The sequence below is a fragment of the Pygocentrus nattereri genome, chromosome 7 (assembly GCF_015220715.1).
Source record: "Pygocentrus nattereri isolate fPygNat1 chromosome 7, fPygNat1.pri, whole genome shotgun sequence".
Classification (NCBI taxonomy): domain Eukaryota; kingdom Metazoa; phylum Chordata; class Actinopteri; order Characiformes; family Serrasalmidae; genus Pygocentrus; species Pygocentrus nattereri.
Genome location: NC_051217.1, coordinates 407,501 through 431,808, shown reverse-complemented (window position 1 = coordinate 431,808; position 24,308 = coordinate 407,501). Strand labels below are relative to the sequence as shown.

Sequence of the window (24,308 nt, the reverse complement as noted above, 5' to 3'; positions counted from 1 at the left end):
TACCGTTTCACATGCTGTGCACTGAAAACAAGCTGGATGCTGCCTCTCCTCTCCAGTCCAGAGGATGTGGTGTTCATGATTTACACCTTCCAATTCAACTCATTCCATCTTAAATGAGCTCAAAAGCATTTCTGGATCCTGTTTATATGGTTTCTTTTTTGCACGGTAGAGTTTTTACTTGCAGTTGTGGAGGCTGTGATGAACAGACGTGTCTCTCAAGTGCTGCTGACCCCATGCAGTGATTTCCACCACAGGATCATGGCTGTTTTTAATGTAGTGTCACCAAAGATTATGGGCATCCAATACGGGTTTCTGGCCTTGTTTCTTAGATTTCTCTGGATCTTTTAATGATATTGTGCATCATGTCTTTGCTGTTTTACATTGAGACGTTATTCTCGAATCATGTTACCTGCCTGGTGCCAATTTCCCGTTATTAGTCGTGAGATGTTTCATCAGAGGTTTTAAGCATTATGCAAACGTAGCGGTCTTTTGATGCCGCTGTCCCAGCTTTTTTGAAATATGTTGCTTGCATCAAATTCAAAATGGGCATATATTTAAAAAAACAATACAGTTCCAACATTTGATGTTGTATTTGTACTATTCTCAATTAAATATAAATTTCATGCTTTGCACATCACTGCATTATATTTTAACATTTTGCACAGCATCTCAACTTTCTCTCAAGTTTGTACAAGTTGTTCTGTTCTGGTTAACAGTAAGCTCGGTTCTCATTAATATGATAAATATGAACTGGACCGTGTATGGCTCATCATTCCATGCCACTCTTTGGGCTGTCATAATTCAAGGATTTCATTCTTTGATTCATTTCCACTTCAAATTATTTTACAACAATAATAATTTATTTAAAGATGGACAAAACTTAGACAGAATTAACTTAAATTTAGTTTTTTACAAATATGAAGAAAATATTTGACACCAGTTACACAAACAGAACAGCACATTAACAAAATGAAGGAAACTTTGCGGAGCTGCTAAGAGTGCGTAGGGACATCTGGTTTATAATGTGCAAGCAAGGGCTGATTATTTCCTGGTAGGACTCCCACACCTTCTTCAAGGGGTGCCGCGGGAACTGAATGTCCTGTGTTGTAATGGGAGAAAAAGGGGGGGGTGTGGAGACCCCCAAAGGATTAAACATGCTTCCCCACGCTAAGAAGATGATGCCTCTTCAATTGCCTAATTATTTAATTCAATAAATCAGAAATATTAATAATATCTAACAATTTGAACAGTCCAAAAAAAGCAACAAATGATGAAGCACTTGCTATTGTTCACATACTGACCTTTGACCACTGCTGGACGTTCAGTTTTCTGTGCTCTTATGCGTTCCATGTGTTCCATTGCCTGTAAAAAGAAATCGGGATGTGTGTTTGGACTAACGAACGAAATGCATAAATGGGGAAGTGCCCAAGCATATAGATGCTGGAGCTGCTGTAGAAGCTCCCTTAGACAGTGCACCCAGTCTTTATTTCTGCCCCTTATTCATAAAATTTATGAAAAATCAAGCACAGGTTTTGCAAACTGCTTCTTGTCCAATTCTTAAAACTCAAAGTCTGGCTCCTCCTCATTCCTCCCAGCAAAACACTACAGAGTACCCACAAACGAGTCCTAATGAATGGAGGTGAACAGAGGTAAATGGCTAAAAATGAACTGGATATCAATCTAGCCTTTCACTGAATTTTGTAACAGAGAATATGAAATTAAAACCAATAACAAATCAAGTTAAGAAAAAAAAAAGTAATAAAAAAGCAGCAGCTTTCGGTTTGTATGCATCAAACTCATTTTGGCCAGCAGGACACTGGACACTACAGCTACTGAACCCTGATCAGCTGGCAAGCTCTTCAGCTCACTAGCTGAGCACTTGTGTCTATAATGTACCCAAGGTACATATATAAGGTGTTAGACTGTAACTGGAATTAAAATATAATGACACTGAGTGTTACTGACATAATACATGTGTTCATATTAATGATGAAGTATCAGTTTTACTCTGACACAACATGGAACTGAACAGAGGTTTGTGTGCAACTGATGAATCCGCTTCTACGCATGGAATAATGACAAGAAGGTTTAGCTCCAAAACATATTCTAGACCAATTACAAGAAGTTTCTTTTTTCATGACATACCTTGCCTAAAACATTGGGTGCCTGAGCTACGTTACGTCACCATGTGAAACGTCTTCTACTGCAGCAGTTAAGTACTTTGTGCAGTAGCAATATGTTTAAAATGGACTGCATTAAAAAAAGGCTTTAAAACGAAGATAGATCCACTTTAAAACAAGGACTGCCTTGTGCACAAGCATTAGTATTACTACTAATCAACAGGTAAGACATCACAAACGCATCCATACCTCTACCAGAAGTGACTGACTGCACATGATGAAACTGACGAACAACAAAACTATCTGTGAAATTTGCAGCTGCAGGTTTACAGTCAGATTTGACAAGATGCAGCTTCGGTGAATAAGAGCCATTATGTTGGTCCCACCTGTTGTAGCTCGAGTTTCTGGGTTTCGAGCTGCTGTTGCTGCCTCTGTAGTTCCTCTTTCTGTTTCTGCAGGTCATCCGTTTTCTGCTTCAGGTCTTTCTCCTCTCTTGCCAGGTGCTCCTCAAACTCTCTCATCTCCTCTTCAGTGTAGACTGGGTTTTGCTCCAGAGTCTGGAGAATTTATATCCATGAAGTGGTTATTAAAACAGGATCATACTTTTTCCTTAGGCATCAATATGTTTACTGGCAAAAGAAAAGTGCACAATTTGAAATGTCATGTTGTTCCTTTTCAAAGACCATCACTGAGAAAATGCTAAACAATTTGTAAATTGATAAAGTGACTACAGTCAAATAAACACTGTTAAGAGGGGAGAAGCTCACCTCCCATGCATCTTGTTCTTTAAACTCATTCCTCGTTGTGGCAATCATGAATTCTTCTAACGAAACCAGCCGGTCCTTGTTAGTGTCGACCTGAAAACGGGGGGTTACAATTACCTGAATATTAAACATAACAAACTGATTATGCTCAGAGCATTCACCTCATTCATAACATGCTCCCTCATCCGTAGTCTCTCTTCCTCCATCTCCACCATGTCATCTTCCTCTTGTGTGGGGTCATAGATTTTTTCTAGCTGGACATAAGGGGGGGGGGGGAGATAACACATCCTTTCATTTTTGCACATTATCATCAAATTACACATAAAGACAGTAAAGGTAATAAATTGACACCTCTTTGGTAAAAAGGGCTTCTAACTCTTGTTCGTCAAAGTATCCATCACCGTTAGAGTCTGTGAAAGCAAACAGACGACTGTGATGCTACGCACTTGTTTATTCAACTGTAATGAGGGATGTTCCAGCATCTTTGGACTTACCATGTAGACTGAAGAAAGTCTTTGGGTCAAAGTCATCAGGATCCAAACCGTCAGCCTCCTCCCAGACTTCTTTCAGCTGATCCTGACTACCCTACAGATCCATATGGTAATAGATATTGTCAGCATTGGGGTGGGTGGGGGGCGGGGTTGTTGGAGATCAAACACACACCCATCACATTGTAATTCCATAGGCATTAATATGAAGATGGTCCTCCACTTTTGCAGCTGTAACAGCTTCCACTCTTCCAGGACGGCTGTTTTTTTTTACATGGTTCTGCCGTGTGCCTGTGGGAATTTTTGCCCATTCATCCAAAAGAGCATTTGTGAGGTCAGACACTGATGCTGGACATGGCTCGCAATCGCCGTTCTAGTTTATCCCAAGGGTGTTCAATGGGGTTGAGGTCAGGGCTGTGTGTGCCAATCAAGTTCTACCACACCAAACTCACCCACCGTGCCAGTGACGGCATGTCCTACACCACTTCATCCGATGCCTGGCATTGTGCTGGGTGATGTAAGGCTGTTCGGTCACGTAAACCCACGACACAAAGCTTTGGGACGCTGCAGTTACTGCGTCAGCAGATCTCTGATCACTTTCATGCACTCTGCGCCTCAGCACTGTAAACCTACGTGGCCTGCCACCTCGAGGCGGAGTTGCTGTGGTTACTAAATGCTTCCACTTTTCAATAATACCACTCAGTTTAATTGTGGAATATCTAAGAGGGAAGATATTTCGTGAACTGACTTGTTGCAATGGTGGCATCCTGCCACAGCACCACACTCGAACACTTTAGAACAACCCGTTTGGAAAGCCTGACTGCATGACTAGGGGCTTGATTTTATACATCTGTGGCAATTGAACTGAATGAAACCCTCAATTCATTGACAAAGAGGTGTGTCCTAATAATTTTGTTCATCTATTAGGGCTGCAGAAGATCATGTGGCAAATTACCATCTTGTTTTAAAGTTGAATGTGTTCTACTTTAGCCTTCAAATTAATCCGACTGCATTGGAAGTTGCTCTATACTCTTTAAATCGGGGAATGATGAAGAATGGCCTTATATGGGAAATACAGTTTCTTTGGGAGACGGCCTGCTCAACAAAGCGAAGGGTCTCTATAGTTACTGCTGATCTGAATTTAGTTATCACTGGAGTACATTCAGCCTGTGACATCACATGCAAGCGAAGCTTGACGCGTCAGCCTCCAGCAAACGGACAGCCACAGCATGCCTTACACAGTGGAGGAGGAAAGTCTGGGCAACATCATTCAGATCATGTTTAACAACTTAGGGAGGTTTTTTTTTCCTTGTTCACGTTACATGAACTTAATTCGTATGAAGCATATTGTTTCCATGCTTCTTAACATAATTCTGTTGCACTGATTAAAAAACAAATTATACTTATGATTAATCATGATTGCATTTTTAAAAAGCTAAATAGTAACGCGTTTACAGTGTGGCATCTAAGTTGTAATGGCTGAATTATGATTAAATGACTGTTTTGGACTTACAGGGTGGTTGATTTTGGGGTGGTCTGCATGTTTCTTTTTCATTTCTTCATAGTGTTTTTCCTCTTTTTTGCGCGTTTCCTCATCCAGCGTCTTCAACCGCTCTCTCCGCTCATGCTCTTTCTTCATCTCATACTTCTTAAACTCTTCATGTCGCTCCTGGTCATAGTTCTCCAGGTCATGAGTAGCCTTCAGTTACCAAGAGAGGTTAAAGTGGATCATATGCTGTTCTGTGATATAGAGAGTAACTCATTTCCCACCATAAACATACATGTCGGCCACATTTTGAGATACAAGAACTAAAGTGTGAAAATCTTCAGTTTACTCATGAACTTTATTATAAAATTGACCAAAACATAAAGAACATAAGTGCTATTTATACACTTGTTAGAGTGCATGCAATGTATCAAACCTATCATTGTATCAATGTGTGCTATTGTGGTGTTTTACATTACTTACAAAAACACAGCAATAAACAATAGTTTTGACAAATGACAAAGCACCAATGTCCACCAATATTTGTTAATAATATCTTTATCCAGGGAATACCAAGCTTGCTCATCACTGTATGAGGTTTATTAGCATTGTTTGAGAAAAGACTTTCATCCAGTATCCAGTGTTGGGCTGCTGTCACAGTATGTGCCTTACACATGGCTACAGGTAGAATAGAAATCTATTGTAACTCATGCTAATAAATTATTTATTCCCCAGAAAATTTCTACACTTCTGAATCCGACTTCCCCTTCCTGGATCGGGGCCTTGTCATGGCGGAAGGGCTTGTGTGGTCTAGGGATCTTCAGAGCCAAGTCATTGGGAGCAGTACCCTCCTGGTAGGGTCTCCCAGGGCGAACAGGTCTGGAGTGAAGACCCAGACTAGCACCATGAAAAATGTGCACAGAACATTGTGCACCCTGCCCGGGATAGGGTCACCAGGACCTACCCCGGAGCCGGTGCAGTGCTGCACAGGAAATTGCAGGGGGGCCCTTGTAGCAGAAACGGGCGTGGAATGTAACCTCGGGGGGGGGGGGGGGGGGGGGGGGGTGTAACCTCGGCTTGTGCAGGAGTTAGCGTATATTAGTATATTAACACCAATAATATTACGCTTCACCTCCCCCTCTCACCAACTTCTTCAATCACCTATTTAAAATGCTGAACTAGAGCCCAACAGCTAAACTAAAAACCCCGCCGCTGCTCTGAGGTCTCTGATAGCCACGTTTGTGTAACACCATCTACTCTTCCATTCTTAAATCAACAATCTTGGGGGGGGGGAAATAAATAAATAAATAAATAATGCATGGATTGAATGCACATTGAAGGCATGCGCTTCAGTCCAAAGGCAGTAAAAGGGAGCTATAGTTTTAACACGGGCGATGCCCATAGTAGGAAATATGGAATTTCTTCCTTCCATATGGGATAATGTATATAAAAGATGGGCGGAGAAGGGTCTGAAGAAAATGAACCAACGGTATGATGGGAACATATTTAAATCTTTCTCACAACTCCAGAACAAATTTGCTCCGCCCTCAAGTGACTTTAGATTTAGAAATTAGACACTGTTACAAAAACAAACTGGGATATTATTAAAATAGCTGCAAGAAAATTAATTACTACTAATCGCATGAATCCCCCAACAGCCCAGCTAAAATTAAAATGACCAATATTTATAAGAAGATGGAAACATGATATTGGTTACCTCAGTTATTTTTATTTCCCCTTTGAGTATGTGTGAATGTGTGAATGTGTGAATGTGTGAATGTGTATGTGTGTGAATGTGTGTATATGTGTGAATGTGTATGTGTGTATGTGTGAATGTGTATATGTGTGTATCTGTGAATGTGTGAATGTGTGTATGTGTGTATGTGTGAATGTGTATATGTGTGTATGTGTGAATGTGTGTATGTGTGTATGTGTGAATGTGTGTATGTGTATATGTGTGTATGTGTGTATGTGTGTATGTGTGAATGTGTGTATGTGTGTATGTGTGAATGTGTGAATGTGTGTGAATGTGTGTATATGTGTGAATGTGTATGTGTGTATGTGTGAATGTGTATATGTGTGAATGTGTGTATGTGTGAATGTGTGTATGTGTGAATGTGTGTATGTGTGAATGTGTGTATGTGTGTGAATGTGTGTATGTGTATGTGTGTGAATGTGTATATGTGTGTGAATGTGTATGTGTGAATGTGTGAGTGTGTGTATGTGTGAATGTGTATGTGTGTATGTGTGAATGTGTGTATGTGTGAATGTGTGTATGTGTGAATGTGTGTATGTGTGAATGTGTATGTGTGTGAATGTGTGTGAATGTGTATGTGTGTGAATGTGTGTGTATGTGTGAATGCGTGAATGTGTATGTGTGTATGTGTGAATGTGTATGTGTGTGAATGTGTATGTGTGTATGTGTGTGTGTGTGTATGTGTGTGAATGTGTATGTGTGTGTATGTGTGAATGTGTATGTGTGTGTGTATGTGTGAATGTGTGTGTGTGTGAATGTGTATGTGTGTGAATGTGTATGTGTGTGAATGTGTGTGTGTATGTGTGAATGCGTGAATGTGTATATGTGTGTATGTGTGAATGTGTGTATCTGTGAATGTGTGAATGTGTGTATGTGTGTATGTGTATGTGTATATAGGTGTGTGTGTGTGTATGTGTGAATGTGTGTATGTGTGAATGTGTATGTGTGTGTATGTGTGAATGTGTATGTGTGTATGTGTGAATGTGTGTATGTGTGAATGTGTGTGTGTGAATGTGTATGTGTGTGAATGTGTATGTGTGTGAATGTGTGTGTGTATGTGTGAATGCGTGAATGTGTATATGTGTGTATGTGTGAATGTGTGTATCTGTGAATGTGTGAATGTGTGAATGTGTGTATGTGTGTATGTGTGTGAATGTGTATATAGGTGTGTGTGTGTGTGTGTATGTGTGAATGTGTGTATGTGTGTATGTGTGAATGTGTGTATCTGTGAATGTGTGAATGTGTGTATGTGTGTATGTGTGTGAATGTGTATGTGTATATAGGTGTGTGTGTGTGTGTGTATGTGTGAATGTGTGTATCTGTGAATGTGTGTATCTGTGAATGTGTGAATGTGTGTATGTGTGTATGTGTGTGAATGTGTATGTGTATATAGGTGTGTGTGTGTGTGTGTATGTGTGAATGTGTATATGTGTGTGTGTGAATGTGTGTATCTGTGAATGTGTGAATGTGTGTATGTGTGTGAATGTGTATGTGTATATAGGTGTGTGTGTGTGTGTATGTGTGAATGTGTGAATGTGTGAATCTGTGAATGTGTGTATCTGTGAATGTGTGAATGTGTGTATGTGTGTATGTGTGTGAATGTGTATGTGTATATAGGTGTGTGTGTGTGTGAATGTGTGTGTGTGTGTATGTGTGTATGGAGGTATAGAATGTGCAGACGCATGTGTGTGTTTTATTGTGCAGCATGTGTGTTAAGTGAAGCCCCAATCTCAAGGTGAATTTATTGTTTGTCAATTTCCAGTCAATGTGTGTTAATGGCAATAAAGATTAAATAAATAAAGTAAAATTAATCAAATTAAATTAACTAAATGAATTAATTAAATAAATAAAAAATGCCCAACTACCTCAAAGACCCTCCCTGATGCTGCGTTTCAGTGCAGAAGTTGTTTTATTTGTATAAACCACATTTACTTCAATATTGAATTCCATGTTCCTCTATTTGGTTAGATACACAGTTCCAGGCACGTTACCAGCACCAAATACTGCAACATCTGTTTTATAGTTAACACCTACCGATTTAATGAGACGGTCCAAATCATCCACTTCAAATGTGTGTGGATTCATGTGATTCAGATGCTCGAAGTGTTTCAGCAAGGCTTGGTGGTCTACGGTCATCCCTAAACAAAAATAAAAAAATGTGCATGACTTATTTTGTTGGTACTGAGCAGCAACACATGACATGGGCACTTTCATGAGCCCACCTATAAAATACACACCTCGATCTGTTTAAGACACGGTCAGGTTAAAAGCTCTTTCCCCCCCCCTTTTCACACATTACACATCTTTGGTGCATCATTCATTGTGTGCAGCACGTCAGCAGCAGCTGATCTGAGGACAAAACGTGCGCATGCACAACCTTTTACGACGCAGGTGCCTTTATATAATTAAAGATGATCATTTGGAAAGCACACATTTTCACCACAGATGAAAGAGCGAGAAGAGCAGATTAAAGCAAAAAATCCAAATAGAGCAATAAGGCTTGTAATTTGAGCATAGCCTAAATGCGTAAATGGCTATTTGTTTACTCTTGTTAAATAAGGCACTCTTTATTTTATAGAATATTCGTCTGCTGAGGTATTAGTGTAAACACAAAGTGTAAATACAAGCACTGTTAAGATAAGCTGCTCCTAACTGCTGTGCTTCCCCCACATCACCACATCCCCGCGTCTGCAGTGTGAAGAGCCAGTCACTCTAGACATTAGTCACACGTACAAATCTTACATCAGGTACACAACAAGCGTGAAAACGAAACAGCATTATGGGTACCAGGCAGGCGATAAACGACCAGCCTTTGACAGCTTGTTAATCATTAATTCTACTGAAACACGGCGCTGTAAACATCCACTTAACCAACATGAATTGAGTACAACTAGAAATCTCCCGTCTGCTGTGCATCCACAGCGCAGAAAATCATGACCGGTCTTGATTTCTCTCAGGTACCTTGTCCTCCTTCAATGTCTTGTTTGGTTTTTATGAGGATGCGCAACCGGTTCACCTCCTGCCTCTTCAACTCATCCAGCTTGGTTCTCACATGATGGCTGACAAAGTTCAGCTCCTTGGCAAGCTTCCCTTGCTGTTTTATAAAAACAGTGAATAAGAGGTTCACCTCGTGTAATCCTACTTTTCCTCAGACAAACAGAATCTGATAAAGTGTAGGCCACTGTACTTTGATGTCCTCCATGTCTGTGTTACGGAGTTTCTCTCTGAAATGTGGATCCTTCTCCAGGAAATCGACGACTTCCCTGAGGTAGCGGTCATAGTGCAAGCCGGTGTCCTGGTTAGACACACAAAGATCTGTTCAGACAGCAGAAAGGACATAAAGTTTGTTTTTGACTGAATAAGTGCTGAAAAGATCTGTTCCTCTGTTTAGACTGTAGGGAAGCATAACTGGACAGCCTGCCCCAACAGACAAGCACCCAGTGTGGTTCTCCAATGCATATAAAATAAACATCATTAGCATAAATAATTTTATTTAGCATATTGGTTAAGGTGGTCACTCTCCTGAAAGGGGGCTTTAGTGTGTTTAAATGTGTTTGTTAGTGTAAAGATGCGTCATGCGTTGTTTTGTGTTGAGTGTGGTTTTAGTTGGTCTACCATGACGGTGAGGCATATGTCTGGTGGTCACCTCCCCTGTGGGTTGGAGCTTCTGCATGTGCCTTTCTGCCTTGGTGTTTCATAAAGAGCACTTCTGGAGGCGGAACCCCCCGCGTCTCACGCTCTGCCCAAGCTACATAACCAGCCATCAAAATAGATTACACCTCGCTGGATGCATCAACAACGTTACAGGAGGAGAGAACTTGTGGTGAATTTAGGTCAGTGTTTGAAGATCAATCGATCGATCATTCGTTCATTCATTCACTACTTGCTGCTAATCTGTTGGTTGTATTGGGCCATGCATGCTTACTGTATGTTAGCGCCAGTTTGTATGATACAGTCCAGACGTTTACATTACTTACTGCAGTTCTGGGTGGCTCCAGATTTTCTTCTGGGGGGCTTATTTTGGTCTTATCCACAGCGACGGGAACAGCTCCCAAACGTACCCAGAGGCACAATGCCAAAAAGCACGCGGTGATGTTTGGGTTCCTCCACATCTAAGTGCACATAATGATAAATAATAACTAATACCTACAACATCCTTATATACGCTGGAGATGCCAGTATTACCCACCTTTTAAAACCTTGTTCTTCACTGGTTTCATTAAACAGACACAGCAGATCTGTCCCACTGACTTATACAAGCCACGGCAAGAAAAACTTCCTAAAACTTTTTTTAAATCCTCTAGAAGGTAAAAAAGTAAGCAACACGTGCGATTTGAACCCTGGACGAGGATATTTGTATTATAACCATGAATGGACTATGTAACCCACCAGCAGTGTTTGGCCTAGTGCTTGGCCTCCACCTGCTGGAGGATGCGCCAGGTCCGGACACAAACCTCCTAGAACAGCACTGAGCCTTTAACACGTGCTGGATGAACGTCTGGCCGGTTTGATCTATGGTTAAATCCTAAAGAAGGACCGTCTCCATATGATTAAACGGAGCAATAACCAATTTCTGACGTTTGAAGTTACAATTAGAAAAGCGTCGCTTAGGAATGAGAACCAGCTGCTTTAAAATCCTGGTTAAACAGAACAAACAACACAAGGCGTTTGTGTTGACCACTCACCATCACCATCACCAGCGTGGAGCGCGTCCAGCGCGTCAGCCGTGGAAGCTAAAGCGACCTGAAGACTCGCTCGAGCGGAATTCAGCAACGTGTACAGATTCGTAGACCAGGCGCAGAAGCTCTGCTGACCGGCGGCCCCTGCACGGGTGTGCGCGTCTCTCTGCCATTGGTCGTTCGCCGTGTCGGTCTTCTTGCAGCGCCGCGTCAGGTTACGCTGCGTGAAAAGCTGCGTGGCGTTCACGCGCGTCATTGCGGAGATTCCACGCTGAAATACGCGCAGGAACAAACAGATGTTTTCCTGGCAGGAACATTTGGACGTTAACGCGTTCTTAAGGTTTCTGCCAATGGGAGACATTAAAGCTGGTCATGTATGAATATTCATAAAATGAATTACAGCCATCCAATGATAGCCAAGGTGCGCGTGACGCCTTCACACTTTCCTTGAATTCAGTCGACCTTTATTTAACCTCGGACAACATCGAGCCTCATTTACCACGATGCCCAGTCCACACAGCACAAGGTAGTGATAATGATGAACACATCAAACACATCAAACAATACAGGAAAAGATTCAGTAAAAGAAATGCTCAAATCAGGTAAGCATAAAAACATAAACATTAATAATAAAAACACATAAAATACACCAGAAAATACAAATCAATAATTAACATGTGGCTAAAATAAAAGTTAAAACTTAAAATAAAAGAGAATCAGATTAAAAATGTAACTAAGGTGAATTAAAATGACTAAAATAATAAAATAATCAAAGTTAAAATAAGAATAAGAATAACCATGAATACGCAAACACATAAATAATAAAACAATGAAAATAAGACAGTAATGGTAAAACAATTCAGGTAAAACAGTCGCAGGCAGAGCGGAGTGACGACAGCTTTCCGTAACTGTAAGCAGTTTTTCCCGCTTCCATAACTCCATCGTCATCATGCATGCGATCCACCCACTGGAGCGTGTCTGATAAATGCCCTTATTTACAGATATCACTGAGGTAAATAACCTGCAAAGCGGCCGCAGAGCGTTTTATAAGTACAGTCTGCAGTGATGAGTGCGATAGGAGTCCAGCGGTTTGAGGAAACTGGCAGACCCATGTCTGTAAATTACATCACCGTAGTCCATGACAGCCTCAATAAATCTTCCATGGGGAACCAGGATTTATTTCTATATAGATAACCGAGTGTCTACATTTGCCAACTCATTTATTAATATGGGATTTAAAAGTGAGTTTATCATCCAGCCGTATGCCAAGGTGTTTATACTCTGTGACTCTTCTGATGAAGGATCCTGCCAGTTAGTGATATTTACAGAAGTAAAATCATTAGTAGATCTGGAAAACAGCATGAGCTTAGTTTTCTTAGCATTTAAAACCAGTTTGTGCTTAACAAAGCAACCTGTAGGACATTAAACGAGCACTGTAGTTTTCTTATTGCAGCATAAACAGATGAACAGTATAAAACCGACTCATTTGCATACAGGTGTACTTTGCAGTCTGAGGCAGAGGCAGCAAGTTCATTTATATATATATATATATAAAATAAAACTGGGCCCAAAATTGAACCTTGTGGCACTCCTTATATCCTTATATCATATGTTCTCCTGGATATAGTGAAAAGGTCTGATTTGTAATTACTCTATGTGCTGTGCATTGTTGTCTGTCCACTATGGACCTTTCGATTAGCAACCTGTTTGCTTACTTTCTGTGTTTGTATGAAAACACAGTGACCTGTAACCACTTATCAAGCAACATGCAATGAAAAATTCTTTAATGTGATGCAGAAAAACTACACAGATTCAAACCTTGTGCCTGTGCTCACTGGCCATTTTATCAGTTCCCTGCACTCAAACTGGACAGAAAAAAACAGATCTGTAATCTGATAGTTTGATCTGATGAATCTCAATTTCTGCTGAGGCACACAGATGGTAGGGTCTAAATTTGGCACTAGCAGCATGTATCCATGGATGCAACCTGCCTTATGTCAACAGTCTAGACGTGTGGAGGTGGTCTAAAGGAGTAGGGGATGTTTTCTTGGCACACTTTGGGCCTATTAATACCAATCTATCATCACGTGAATGCCACAGCCTGTTTGAGTATTGTTGCTGACCATGTGCATCCCTTCATGGCCGCAGTCCACCCATCTTCTAACAGCAACTTCTAGCATGATAATGTTACGAAGGTCACCTCAAACTGGGTTCATGGATACGGCTATGAGCTCAGTGTTCATCAATGACCATGATCATTGCATCTGAATCCAACAGAGCACATCATCAGATTATTACAGCTGAAAGTCACTGACACAGAATGTGCTCCCTTTAAATGGCGTATAATAACAGTTATGGTCATGATTGACACTTCTGTGCAACGCAGATATTATGTAAAGGATATGTCCCTTTTCTCCGATACTTTTTATTTATTTAATTTTAACTTTTTTCAAAATATTTTCAAAAATAGTAAATAGAAAATAAAAAACATTTAGTCTATTTCTTAAAGGAGACACCCCAGACTTTATTGGTTGGTACATGAGCCCATGAACTCATTCTATTTAAAAGTGGTACAGGTTGTGTTAGGATACGGAGATGACCACAAAAATACTCAGTTCATATTATGGAACAGCAGCGGGGGGCCTGATGGGAATGGAGGTGGGAGTAGCCTGAGCACTGGCTGACAAACTCTTCAGCCAGTCAATGTCCTTACAGAGCACTCTCATATCCTGTGATTCATATTCTCATATTACAGGAGAAGCTGCTTCACGTCCAACCATATTAAATCAATCCTTCAGGGCCAGATTAGGTGTTCATTAAAGAATCCATGTTATGGAAGTGAAAGCATATTGTGGGGATTCTTCGCTTCGGTAGTAGCTGAAGTGAGTACAGGCCTGTGTGACTCGTGCTCAATCTTAAACTAATAACAATATATAGACAAAAATATTGTCCGTATATACCGTATCTCACAGAAGCGAGTATGACCCGGACATTTCTGCAAATATGTTATTCTGTCCTTTGAGGGGACGACACTGTAGAAATGAAACTGGTCAGTGTGCAGCTTGTATAGCAGTGCAGATTTACTGTCCTCTGAAAAGAACTCAAATAGCTGGCAGCACAAGTGAGTCCACCTCACAGTGGACGTGTCCAGATTGGGCTCAAAGGGTCAATATTCTGTGTGCCCACCGTTATTATCTAGTACTGCCTGAACCCTCTTGGGCCTGGAATTCACCAGAGCTGTACAGGCTGCTACTGGAATCCTCTTCCACTCCTCCATGATGACGTCATGGAGCTGGTGGATGTTAGACCCCTTGTGCTCCTCCTTCCGCTTGAGGAAGCCCCACAGGTGCTCAACTGGGTTTAGGTCTGGAGACGTACTTGGCCCGTCCATCACCTAACAACATCACCGCCCAACACCTAATCTGGCCCTGAAGGACTGATTTAATATGGTTGGAAGTAAAGCAGCTTCTGACTGCTTAACACTCGGTTTACTGTGGTTAACTATTTTTAGACGACTACAACTGTCTAAGGAAATTGCAGGGAAACAGAGGAAATACAGCTGTGTTCCACGTTTTTGGATAAAAAAAAAATCATTTTGAAAGTTATTAGTTATTAGAGCCACAGTATGTGATACTGACATGCATGCAAACGACAGTTAGGACAGTTTGAGTGAGGGTACAGAATAAAAATCTTTATTGAGCTGCATGATCTTTCCTCTAATAAAGAGTTACACAGTTTGACATATCAGTGATTTATGTACAGTGTAGTGCATTAACAACAGATGCTATCCAACCACACACAGGTAAAAGATTTTCAAGTCCTAATCTAATTTACCAAAATGTAAAGACTCATTTGGTCAGTAAGATTAGGCTGGTGCGTTGATTCACAAAACTGACTCTCTACACTCTTGGCTTTTGGCTCAAGTTGGCTGGGTAAATGGATAAAGCTCACATTGTGAAAACCATGCATTAGTTTTCCTGTATTACCAAAATTCGCCTCTCTTTATTTGAACATTGTAGACACTATACATATCACACACTTCAAAGTAGATCTTAACCTTTCTGTTAGCTTACCTGTATTAGCCTCTTCAGAGAACTATTTCTTCCCATATCTATCATTAAAACTCTAATACTTTCTTCACAGTGAAATTGAATTGCAATGATATCTATTATATTTTTAAATTAAAAATACTATTCCTTTTTTTTAACACTGTATCTGCAAAATGACAAGCAGATAATGTACATATTTAGTCCTAAACAGAAATAAAATAGACGAAACAAATATTATACTTGTGGGTGTTTGCTAACATTGGCAACTTTAGTACACTAATATGGTTTAGTAAATAAATACACACTTTATGATGGTTCTTCAAGAATTCTTTAGTAAAGAACCATGAATGCTCTGCATGCTTAAAGGATTCTTTGCACTGTGAAAGAGTTCTTCAGACTGATAACCAACAGCACATTCATCCATCTGAAGAACCCTTTAATCGCTTGGTTCTTTAAGTGTTTAACCATGAACCATTTTCTTTACTAAAGAACCCCTGAAGAACCACCATTTTTGAGTGTGTAGGCAAATGATTTTTTTTTTAAAACAAGGATTGTCAAAGGTTTGAATCCAAGTGATTACTACTAAGGTTTCTTTATACCATAATACAAAACATTCAGTAAAACAGTACAACACTAAACAAGAAGAAAAACATGTGCATTGTTGTAATTCTTTTTATACTTAATCTTATGAATTAACTTATAATGTCACAGTGTTTCAATGGGGATGTATGTTAAGAGGCCATCAGGTAGATACAGAGTGAACCATTCAAATACAAATGCATGTTACTATGTATTTCTGGCTGTGTGAACACGGTCTATTAATCTACACAATGAGAAAGATAAAAGGCTCAGTACAGTTTGGAGTGTTTTATCATCTACAAGTATATTTTCTCTCGTCACCCAAATAATGAAAAATAAAATGCTTCCCTCTTTTCTTTCCTGGTCCTCCATAACTTTCTCCAGTCAGCATTATGATGGACTTGTGCTAAATGAACTGAGCAATAAGAGTTCTGGAAGATGTAGATACAATGGGCCTCATTCACCAACATCTTTAACAAGTGTTTTCTTTAATTTGCTCTCGTGGATGGTCCTAAGAAAAAGTCTACATCAGGTTCATGGCATGATTTTAAACTGCACCTTTACACTCTTGAGTGTTGTAGATTCTGTACTTACCTAAGAACAAATCCCAAATAAGAAAATACATCAGGAAATGTCATAAAATTGCGTAAGTGGCTTTTAAGAAGACGTTTCTTTTTAAGAATGGTTAGTGAATGAGTGTCTTAAGGGGTAACGGACGCTTGATGGACGATGGGAGGATCCTTGATTCTTTTTTTCTTCGGCAAAGATGACGGATGATCTTCCTACTACACTATGAGGGGAAAAAGACAAGCAGAAAGGAGGAAGAGATTTTTGCTTTCAATTATAACTGCTGTTCTCTTTTAGCAACTGGGTGTAAAACTGGAAACTTGTTTTAAGTATAAATTTTTACTACTCACTGTTTTAGGCAGTTCCACCCTCTGTCACACAGAGAGAGAGAGAGAGAGAGAGAGAGAGAGAGAGAGAGAGAGAGAGAGAGAGAGAGAGAGAGAGAGAGAGAGAGAGACAATAGAAGCTTTTAAATGCAAAAATCTTAAGGTGGTCAGTTTTTAAATCTACTTTTCAAAAAGCGGTTAATTAAAGATAGATAAAAGACTCATAAAATCATTGTGAATTAAGTCACCAGCATCCATAGGACAAATTCTGTGTACATGACTATATTTCTTATCTTTCCTTTGGCCAGTCCTGCTCCTGGACATCTATCTTCTTAAAGACTTTAGCTCCGACCCTGATCAACCAAACCTGATATATCTAATCAGTGCCTTCAAAGGTCTATGATGAGCTGAATGAGGTCTGTTAGATTTAGGGTTGGAGCTGAAACCTGCAGGAACATCTCCAGGTAGAGGATTGATTACTTCTTTTGACCATATCAACATTCTGGTGTAAAATTAGTTTTGCAAACTTATTTCTTCATTTATTAGGACTACAAACACATGTAACATGTAAACTGTTTACATCTACCATCTATATAAATGAAACGTATCCAGAGACAGAGACGTTTGATCCTTTTTTCAAAATGAAAGTACAGAAATACTTATGTGTACAAGACTGTTTGAAGCCTGGGCTGTCAGGAATAAATGGTCAAGTGGTATTTTATATCATCCAACGAACAATTAAAGTAGTGTATATACCATATAAAGTAGTGTATATACCATATAAAGTAGTGTATACACCATACAAAGTCAATTAAAAAAAAAACTGGGACAGAAGATAAAATGCAAATAAATACAGAAAGCTGTGATTTATAAAAATACTATGGCCTGTATTTGAATGAAAATATTACAGATACTCTTTTTTTGGGTAAATTTAAGCTCATTCTTAAAATGATGCCTAAAACAAGCTCCAAAAAAGTCTATTTAAAATTAGGAGCATTTTTTGGAACATACTGCAGGCACCAAATGCAGAATTAGGGTATATTTACAAAAACATTCAGATGACAAGGTAGAACACAATATTGTGTATATTAATTACCATTATGCCATTACACAAGGTAAAAAACTACAGTTGTGGTGGGTTCTGGGACCACTCTTCCATGCACAACATTTCCAACACATTGATATTCTTGGGATTTCTCTTGTGAACTGCCGGAATATCATCTGCAAATAGCAGAGACGCCACCCTCCGGCCTCCACACATAATGCCCTCCTGACCCCGGCTACGCCCTCACACTCTGTCCCTGAATATCACAAACAGGGCAAAACCCTGGCGGAGCCCAACGCTAACACTCAAAGAGTCTGACTTAATGCCGAGGACACGGACACAGCTCTACCTCAATGACCTCCACCAGGGAAATAGAGCTTGACACACCAGAAGCCTCTGGCCCTGACTCCCGTGAGGGTGGTACGTCCCCGGACTAAGAAGTTCCTCAAAGTGGTCCGTCCACCGACTGACATTATCCTCAATTGAAGTCAGAGTTTCTCCACCCTTTCCAAATACAGCTTGGGCGCAGCCATCCTGACCACTCCTGGGTCGCCGGACAGTTGTCCAGAACCTCTTTGAGGCTGAACGAAAGTCTTTTTCCATGGCCTCACCAAACTCCTCCCATGCCCTATATTTTGCTGCTGCCACCATTGCAGCTGCCACCTTTTTTGCCTGTCGGTACCTCTCTGCTGAGTCAGGAGTCCTTCGGGCCAACCAGTCCCTAAAGGCCTCTTTCTTCAGCTTGATGGCCTCCCTCACCACTGGTGTCCACCAGGAGGTTCTTGGGTTACCACCCCGTCAGGCACCCACAAGCTTTTGGCCACAGCTATGCCTGGCAGCTTCCACAGTGGAGGTTCTGAACAGAGTCCATTCAGACTCCATGTCCCCTACCTCCCCCGGGACATGAGAAAAGCTCTTACCCTCCCTGGATGGGGGCCTTGTTGTGGCGGAAGGGCTTGTGTGGTCTAGGGATCTTCAAACCTAAGTCATCAGGAGCAATATGCTCCTGGTAGGGTCTCCCAGGGTGAACAGGTCTGGAGTGAAGACCCAGACTAACGCGATCCAAAACCCCACCATGCATAACACACACAAAAAATTCTTTCGTTCATGACCAAAGCTCCTGGTCATGGAGGTGGCGTCTCACTGTTGAAATTGAAACGGTCAAACCCCAAGACAAAACTAAACTTTGCAGTTATGAAACTGATCTATGAAGATGCAGTGCCATATACTACACTGATGTACACTGAAGTAGCCTAGTAGTTATACCAACATCTGTTGCAATCAACGACTGAATGTTAAATCAAATAAAGTGAAATACAGTAACATTTCAATAACGTTTATTGTAAGTTTTCTCTTTTTAGAGTACACCATGTGAAGTAACTTCCCCCTGACTCACTTTGAGAGTCTCAGCACTCATCGTAATGCACAGATCTAATTGGGTGAGCAGCGTCATGTGATATTTACAATGCATGCGATTGGTCTGTGAATTTTCTGGGCCGCTAAAGTGGCATCGCAAAGGCTAGAAGAGTTACGGTGATTAAAATAAACCACCCTGTCGAATTTAAACAATTCTCCATAGTTTATCGGTTATAGGTCCGGGTCTGCATAGGAGAGCACCAGGGTCCGCGTATTAGTGACCTCTGATTTATATTCCTCAAGGGTGCCAATATTTACAGAGCTGACTGTGTATATATGTTATTAGGAATATTTGGAGGTTAGGGAACCAGCCTTGCATGTTTAATCCTGAGCGATACGTGACTGTGGTGCTCTTGAGCAAGGCAATTAGCCCCCAACTGCTCCCTGGGTGCTACGGATAGGGTTGCCCACCACTCCAGGCAAGTGGGCTCACTGCCCCTAGTGTGTGTCTACACTAGTATGTATGTGGTGTTTCTAGTACTAGATTATAATATTTCTATATACAGTGATTCTTACCCTTGCTCTCAGCCAGAAGTTTTTCAGCCATCAGCCCATCCTGCCTGTTGCCCAGCACAAATGCCAAGAATGAGAGGATGAGTGCATCCAGAATGCCCATGATGGCTAGAATGTAGGCCCAACGAACAGAGCAGGCGCCTATGGTATATTTGCCTGTTTGCTCTCCACACAGCCGTCTCACTTCATCCGAATCCCAGCCATCAGGGTAGATCATGCAGCCCAGCACCAGACACACACCTTAATCAAAAAAAGACAGAACAGAGTGATAAATGGGAGGAAAATGGAAAGAAAAAAGAAGCTGAGGTCAAATAAATATATAGAATAATGAAAACGGAATAGATGCATTTCTTTTGGAGTTTCACAAGCTTTGACTGCTCATCACCTTCTTCCATTTCTCCAACTATACCACACTCTTCAAAGGCCTAGTTTTTTTTTCAAGATACTTGCCATCAAGGCACCCGCATAAAACAGGCCCAATATAATAGCAACTGCTAGTGTAGCAAAAGGCAGATTACAAAAGATTAAGTCACCTGAATGTTCTTACGAAGAGATTTTGGGGAAAGAATAGGTGCTGCATACCAGACAAAGGCTTTCAGAAAGTTGTGTACAAACTCAGGACCTCGTAAAATAAATAAATACAAATAAAATCAAGTTCATCACCGTCAGGAACATGACAAACAAAAATCATTATTCCATTACTTATAGCCTGGGCTGTGGTTATCCACAGCATAGTGGCACTGGAAAGCAGGATAGCTCGTCCATTACCAGCGTTATAAAGTTTATTAGAAATTTAAAAACTGAGCAAATCTTATTTTTGACGGCACCCATCTATAGTTAACATGTAGCATTACATTCCCATCATTCAAGCTCGGAGGTTAAATTCACTGCCAGCTCAGGTCAAGTTATTTATACAGCAAGTTTTGCAAGAGTCTTTATCACACCTCATGTCTTTTTACCTTCTATCTCTCCCTTTTAGTTAGGATATAAGAGCTAGAGCAGAGACACTGCGGTGATCAGTCTCTCTTAAAAGAACTAAATCTCTGTGTGTTTCTTTGCCGAGCTGAACAACTGCCCATCCTGTGCAGTCTGATGCTTTTGCTTCATCTGCCTTGATCAGGTGCCCACTGCTCGCCAGCCTTCTGGACCAGTTTGACCACTATGGAGCTTCCTCCTGTACAACGCTGTGCAAACCTCACCTGCATGCCACTGACCCTCCTGCTGACACTGCTGTTGCACAGACTGGAACTATTTAATCATAGCCATTTCCCCTTTTGTGTATTTTAATATTTATGCGAATGAGAAAATCTTATTCTCTTTTGTTCATATTGCTCGTGTTATTGTTTTGCTGTCTAGAGGAGGATGGGTTCCCCTAACGAGTTTTGGTTCCTCTCAAGGTTTCTTCCTCTTGCTTCTTGGGAGTTTTTCATTGCATCTGTTGCCATTGGCTCGGACTGTTGCCATGGGAGCTTGGACACTGATTTTTCTGCAAAGCAGCTTTGTAACAATGGCTGTTGTAAATAGAAATATATGAATAAATTTGACTTGACATTTATAGTTCAGCATCCAGCACAGGGCCAGGAACCATAGACCTGAAAAGAGATACGGGTTGAAAAAGCATGTTTAGGATTATTTGACTTAAAGAAGTATGTGAGGAAATAACTGGTGTGGGCCAGGCGTTATTTACTGTTGATACAGTACAGGAACTACATTTTGGGCTTTATCTAATGTTAGAGAATCTGGACAACTCTCTAAAGATTTCAGTTCTCTAGCAGCGGTTCTTTACAGGTAGCCAGCCCTAGAGTCACCCGATGTTTTTGTACTGGGACAAAATAAAGCAAACAGCCACTTCAGTGGATATAAACAGCTTGTGGATCAGAGGGGTCAAAGGAGAATGGTAAGAATCACGCAAGCAAACAAATAGAGCAACACCAGATCAATCACATCAAACTCAAAACTAGTGTTCAGAATCTCACCTCAGAATGCACCACATATCGGACTGTGACAAGAATGGACTACAACAGCAAAAGAGTACACTGAGCTCTGATGTTCTCCAGCAGGCAGACACAAGAGCATTACAACTAGGCGCTTGGCAGCATAGTAGGCTGTCTTTCTAGGTTGTTAAGCTACCTTGTAGAATTGACAGTAAAGAAGTAATACACACAAAAATCCACACAAATACAAAGAGTGACATGCATGTATGCACATACAGCAGTTTTGCTTAGTAACAGGCAGGTTTTATATCTTTTCAAACCAGCTTTGCAATGGGCTTATTCATAGCCTGAAAGAAGGATGCCTTGGCCTACAAGTTCATTCAATTCACATGTGGTAGGGGCTTGAGGTTTCCTCCCTACCATGAGAGCTCTCTGGATTCACCTAGAATCCTAACCAGACAGGGCATCGAGATATAGGTATAGGCTTGGCCATTAGAGGTACTGTACAGCAATTGTTGTTTCTATATTTTCATTAAATCCTGAGTTGCAGGGCAGTCTTACAAGGAGTGGACCAGCGTGTCCTCCTGAGGGCACCTCCAAGAGTCAACAATCAGCCTGGAGAGAAGAAGAACTGAAACGAGTTAGTCTAGTTCTAATTTCCCTGGATATAGTTTTGGATGTCTTTGGTATATACCATACCTGATTAGCCAAGGAAAAAGTTTCATCTTTTTCACAATGTTAATTTATTACAGATGACTTGACAGACGTCTGTAGTTAAAGGCAGTAACGCTTGCCGGCGTCATGGCCAAGCCCAAATGTTATTTCTGATACTTTGCCTGCAGGGGACCAGCATCTAGCACAACGGCGAAACACCGGGGATTTGGAAATACTTTCAAATCTGATTAGAGGGCAATCCATATTTATGACGTAAACTCTCAAAGGATTTCAGAGAGAGTACAAGCTGCTCTAAAACCAAACTGCAACCATTCCCTGCAACTCTGAAACTCGCTAATATGTAATTTAGGATTAAAACCATAGTCTGCCCCATATATACTGATATGTGATATTACAATATGACCCAAATTCTTCTTGATAAGCATAGAAAGGAGATAATTAATAACAAATAGGGCCCTACATCCACAGCTCTCTATGCTTGACCAGGATGAGGTCTTTTTCAAGACTATGAAAGACTATTTATGGCATTTAGACAATTTTCAGTTTGATACAAATATTAAAATATTCAATTATGTTTGCAACATATATTCAAAGCAAATGTGTAATGGTGAGTTCACAGGCATCTCCTAAAGCATCAATACAGCCTAAATTAATCCTTAATTAGGTCTCAGATATTAAATGAAATTTAGACCTGCTGTCCAGTGTATCAGATAAGACAATTCAGCCACACTGCAATAAAAGAAAATAGCAACAAATTGCAAAAATAAATTCTTGTAAACAGCAGCATCTTCTAGTCGGTTGCTGGCCCAAGTACTGCAAAGAGGTTGGGCTTACATTCACTAAAAACCACCATAGGGCTGCATCATTAATAAAACAAAGAAAAAAAGAAAACAGGTTTTTGGTCAGTTGCCCCCCATCAGAATAGCTGATGGCACCACTAAAAATCAAGAATAACATCTGACAAGAATTTTGCTTGGTCTTTACCTTTACAGTATTCTATAAAACCTCGAAAACCCCTCTGGAAATTCTCTTGATGCTCCCAATTATCCACTCAGGCATTGCTCAGCCAGAATTCTGATGGACTACTCCGCATCTGGACATGTAGTGTGCAACGTTTGGGAGCGATGATGAGGCGGACGCATATGCGGAGATAAGGGCAAATCCAGAATCAGGGTCAAGAAGGTCCAGGGTCAGGTAGCCAAGACGGAGAGATTGGGGTACAGACATGATAAACAACACAGACAATACGCTTCAGACACTACTAAACAATTCAAACAATACAAAGACCAGCAACACACAGGAGAAAACACAGGGCTTAAATACAACAAGGACAACAATGGTTAACAAGACACAGGTGGAAAACAGGTGGTTACAATCAGGGGCAGGGTCTAGAAACAATGGGGCAGGACCGGGAAGGAACAAAACAAAAGCACATGGACAGGACTAATACCAAAACAAAAGCACATGGAGGACTGGGAGGGGCCATTCGTGACATAGTGTCATAGACAAAGGTGGAGACAAATCTCCCAAGCTGTCATTTTTTAATCATATTGTCTCATCAAAGAGCTGAGCATGCCACTTTCTTTGTTTAAAAGATGAGGGGTGTATCTTTTGGAGAACATGTGAGCCACTCCTGGACCTCTGACCATCCGCACAGCCTGGACTATGTGTCTTGACTATGTAGAAAAAGAGACACATGCAGTGTGAGCATTACTTTTTTTTTCTTCTTCTATGCTTTTTCTAAGTTTTTATTTTTTCCCGAAATGTTTATTATATAACAGTTTAAAATCACCCCACTTAATTTGGTGTCGATTGTCACGACACAGTCCTGTCCATGTGCGTTTGTTTTGGTTTAGCCCCCTCATTTCGTGACTCCGCCCCTGATTGTCTCCACCTGTTTTCCACCTGTCC

The 24,308-nt window shown here is 40.7% G+C and overlaps 2 protein-coding genes across 3 annotated transcripts in view; both read right to left on the bottom strand.

Moving 5' to 3' along the window:
- Positions 1-838: 838 nt before the first annotated feature.
- On the bottom strand, positions 839-11,604 carry nucb2b (nucleobindin 2b). Its single transcript, XM_017717156.2, has 13 exons — positions 11,300-11,604; positions 10,592-10,726; positions 9,802-9,909; positions 9,576-9,708; positions 8,649-8,752; positions 4,886-5,071; positions 3,379-3,469; positions 3,236-3,294; positions 3,046-3,138; positions 2,888-2,977; positions 2,507-2,677; positions 1,302-1,362; positions 839-1,099 (listed from the first exon to the last, which is right to left on the bottom strand). Exons 1-13 carry the CDS (start codon positions 11,306-11,308, stop codon positions 993-995), a joined length of 1,347 nt encoding a protein of 448 aa, XP_017572645.1. The 5' UTR covers positions 11,309-11,604; the 3' UTR covers positions 839-992.
- A 5,065-nt stretch (positions 11,605-16,669) lies between these two features.
- Positions 16,670-24,308, bottom strand: part of LOC108438993 (LHFPL tetraspan subfamily member 3 protein-like) — a 36,532-nt gene continuing 28,893 nt past the window's right edge. Inside the window, exons 2-4 of one of the 2 annotated variants that reach the window (XM_017717158.2) lie at positions 19,792-20,028; positions 16,839-16,859; positions 16,670-16,711 (exon numbers count right to left, since the gene is read on the bottom strand). In XM_017717158.2, the coding sequence (XP_017572647.1) occupies positions 16,843-16,859; positions 19,792-20,028 (254 nt within the window). In that variant the 3' untranslated portion in view covers positions 16,670-16,711; positions 16,839-16,842. Of the gene's footprint in view, positions 16,712-16,838; positions 16,860-19,771; positions 20,029-24,308 lie in introns of those variants that run through there. The other variant, XM_037540011.1, reaches the window with a different exon arrangement.

Bases quoted from the DNA above. Each gene is read 5' to 3' on its own strand.
- nucb2b (XM_017717156.2), bottom strand. The intron at 8,753-9,575 runs GTACCTGAGAGA...ATTTTTGTTTAG, and splicing joins AGACATTGAAGGAGGACAAG to GGATGACCGTAGACCACCAA. The intron at 1,100-1,301 runs GTCAGTATGTGA...ATTACAACACAG, and splicing joins ACGTCCAGCAGTGGTCAAAG to GACATTCAGTTCCCGCGGCA.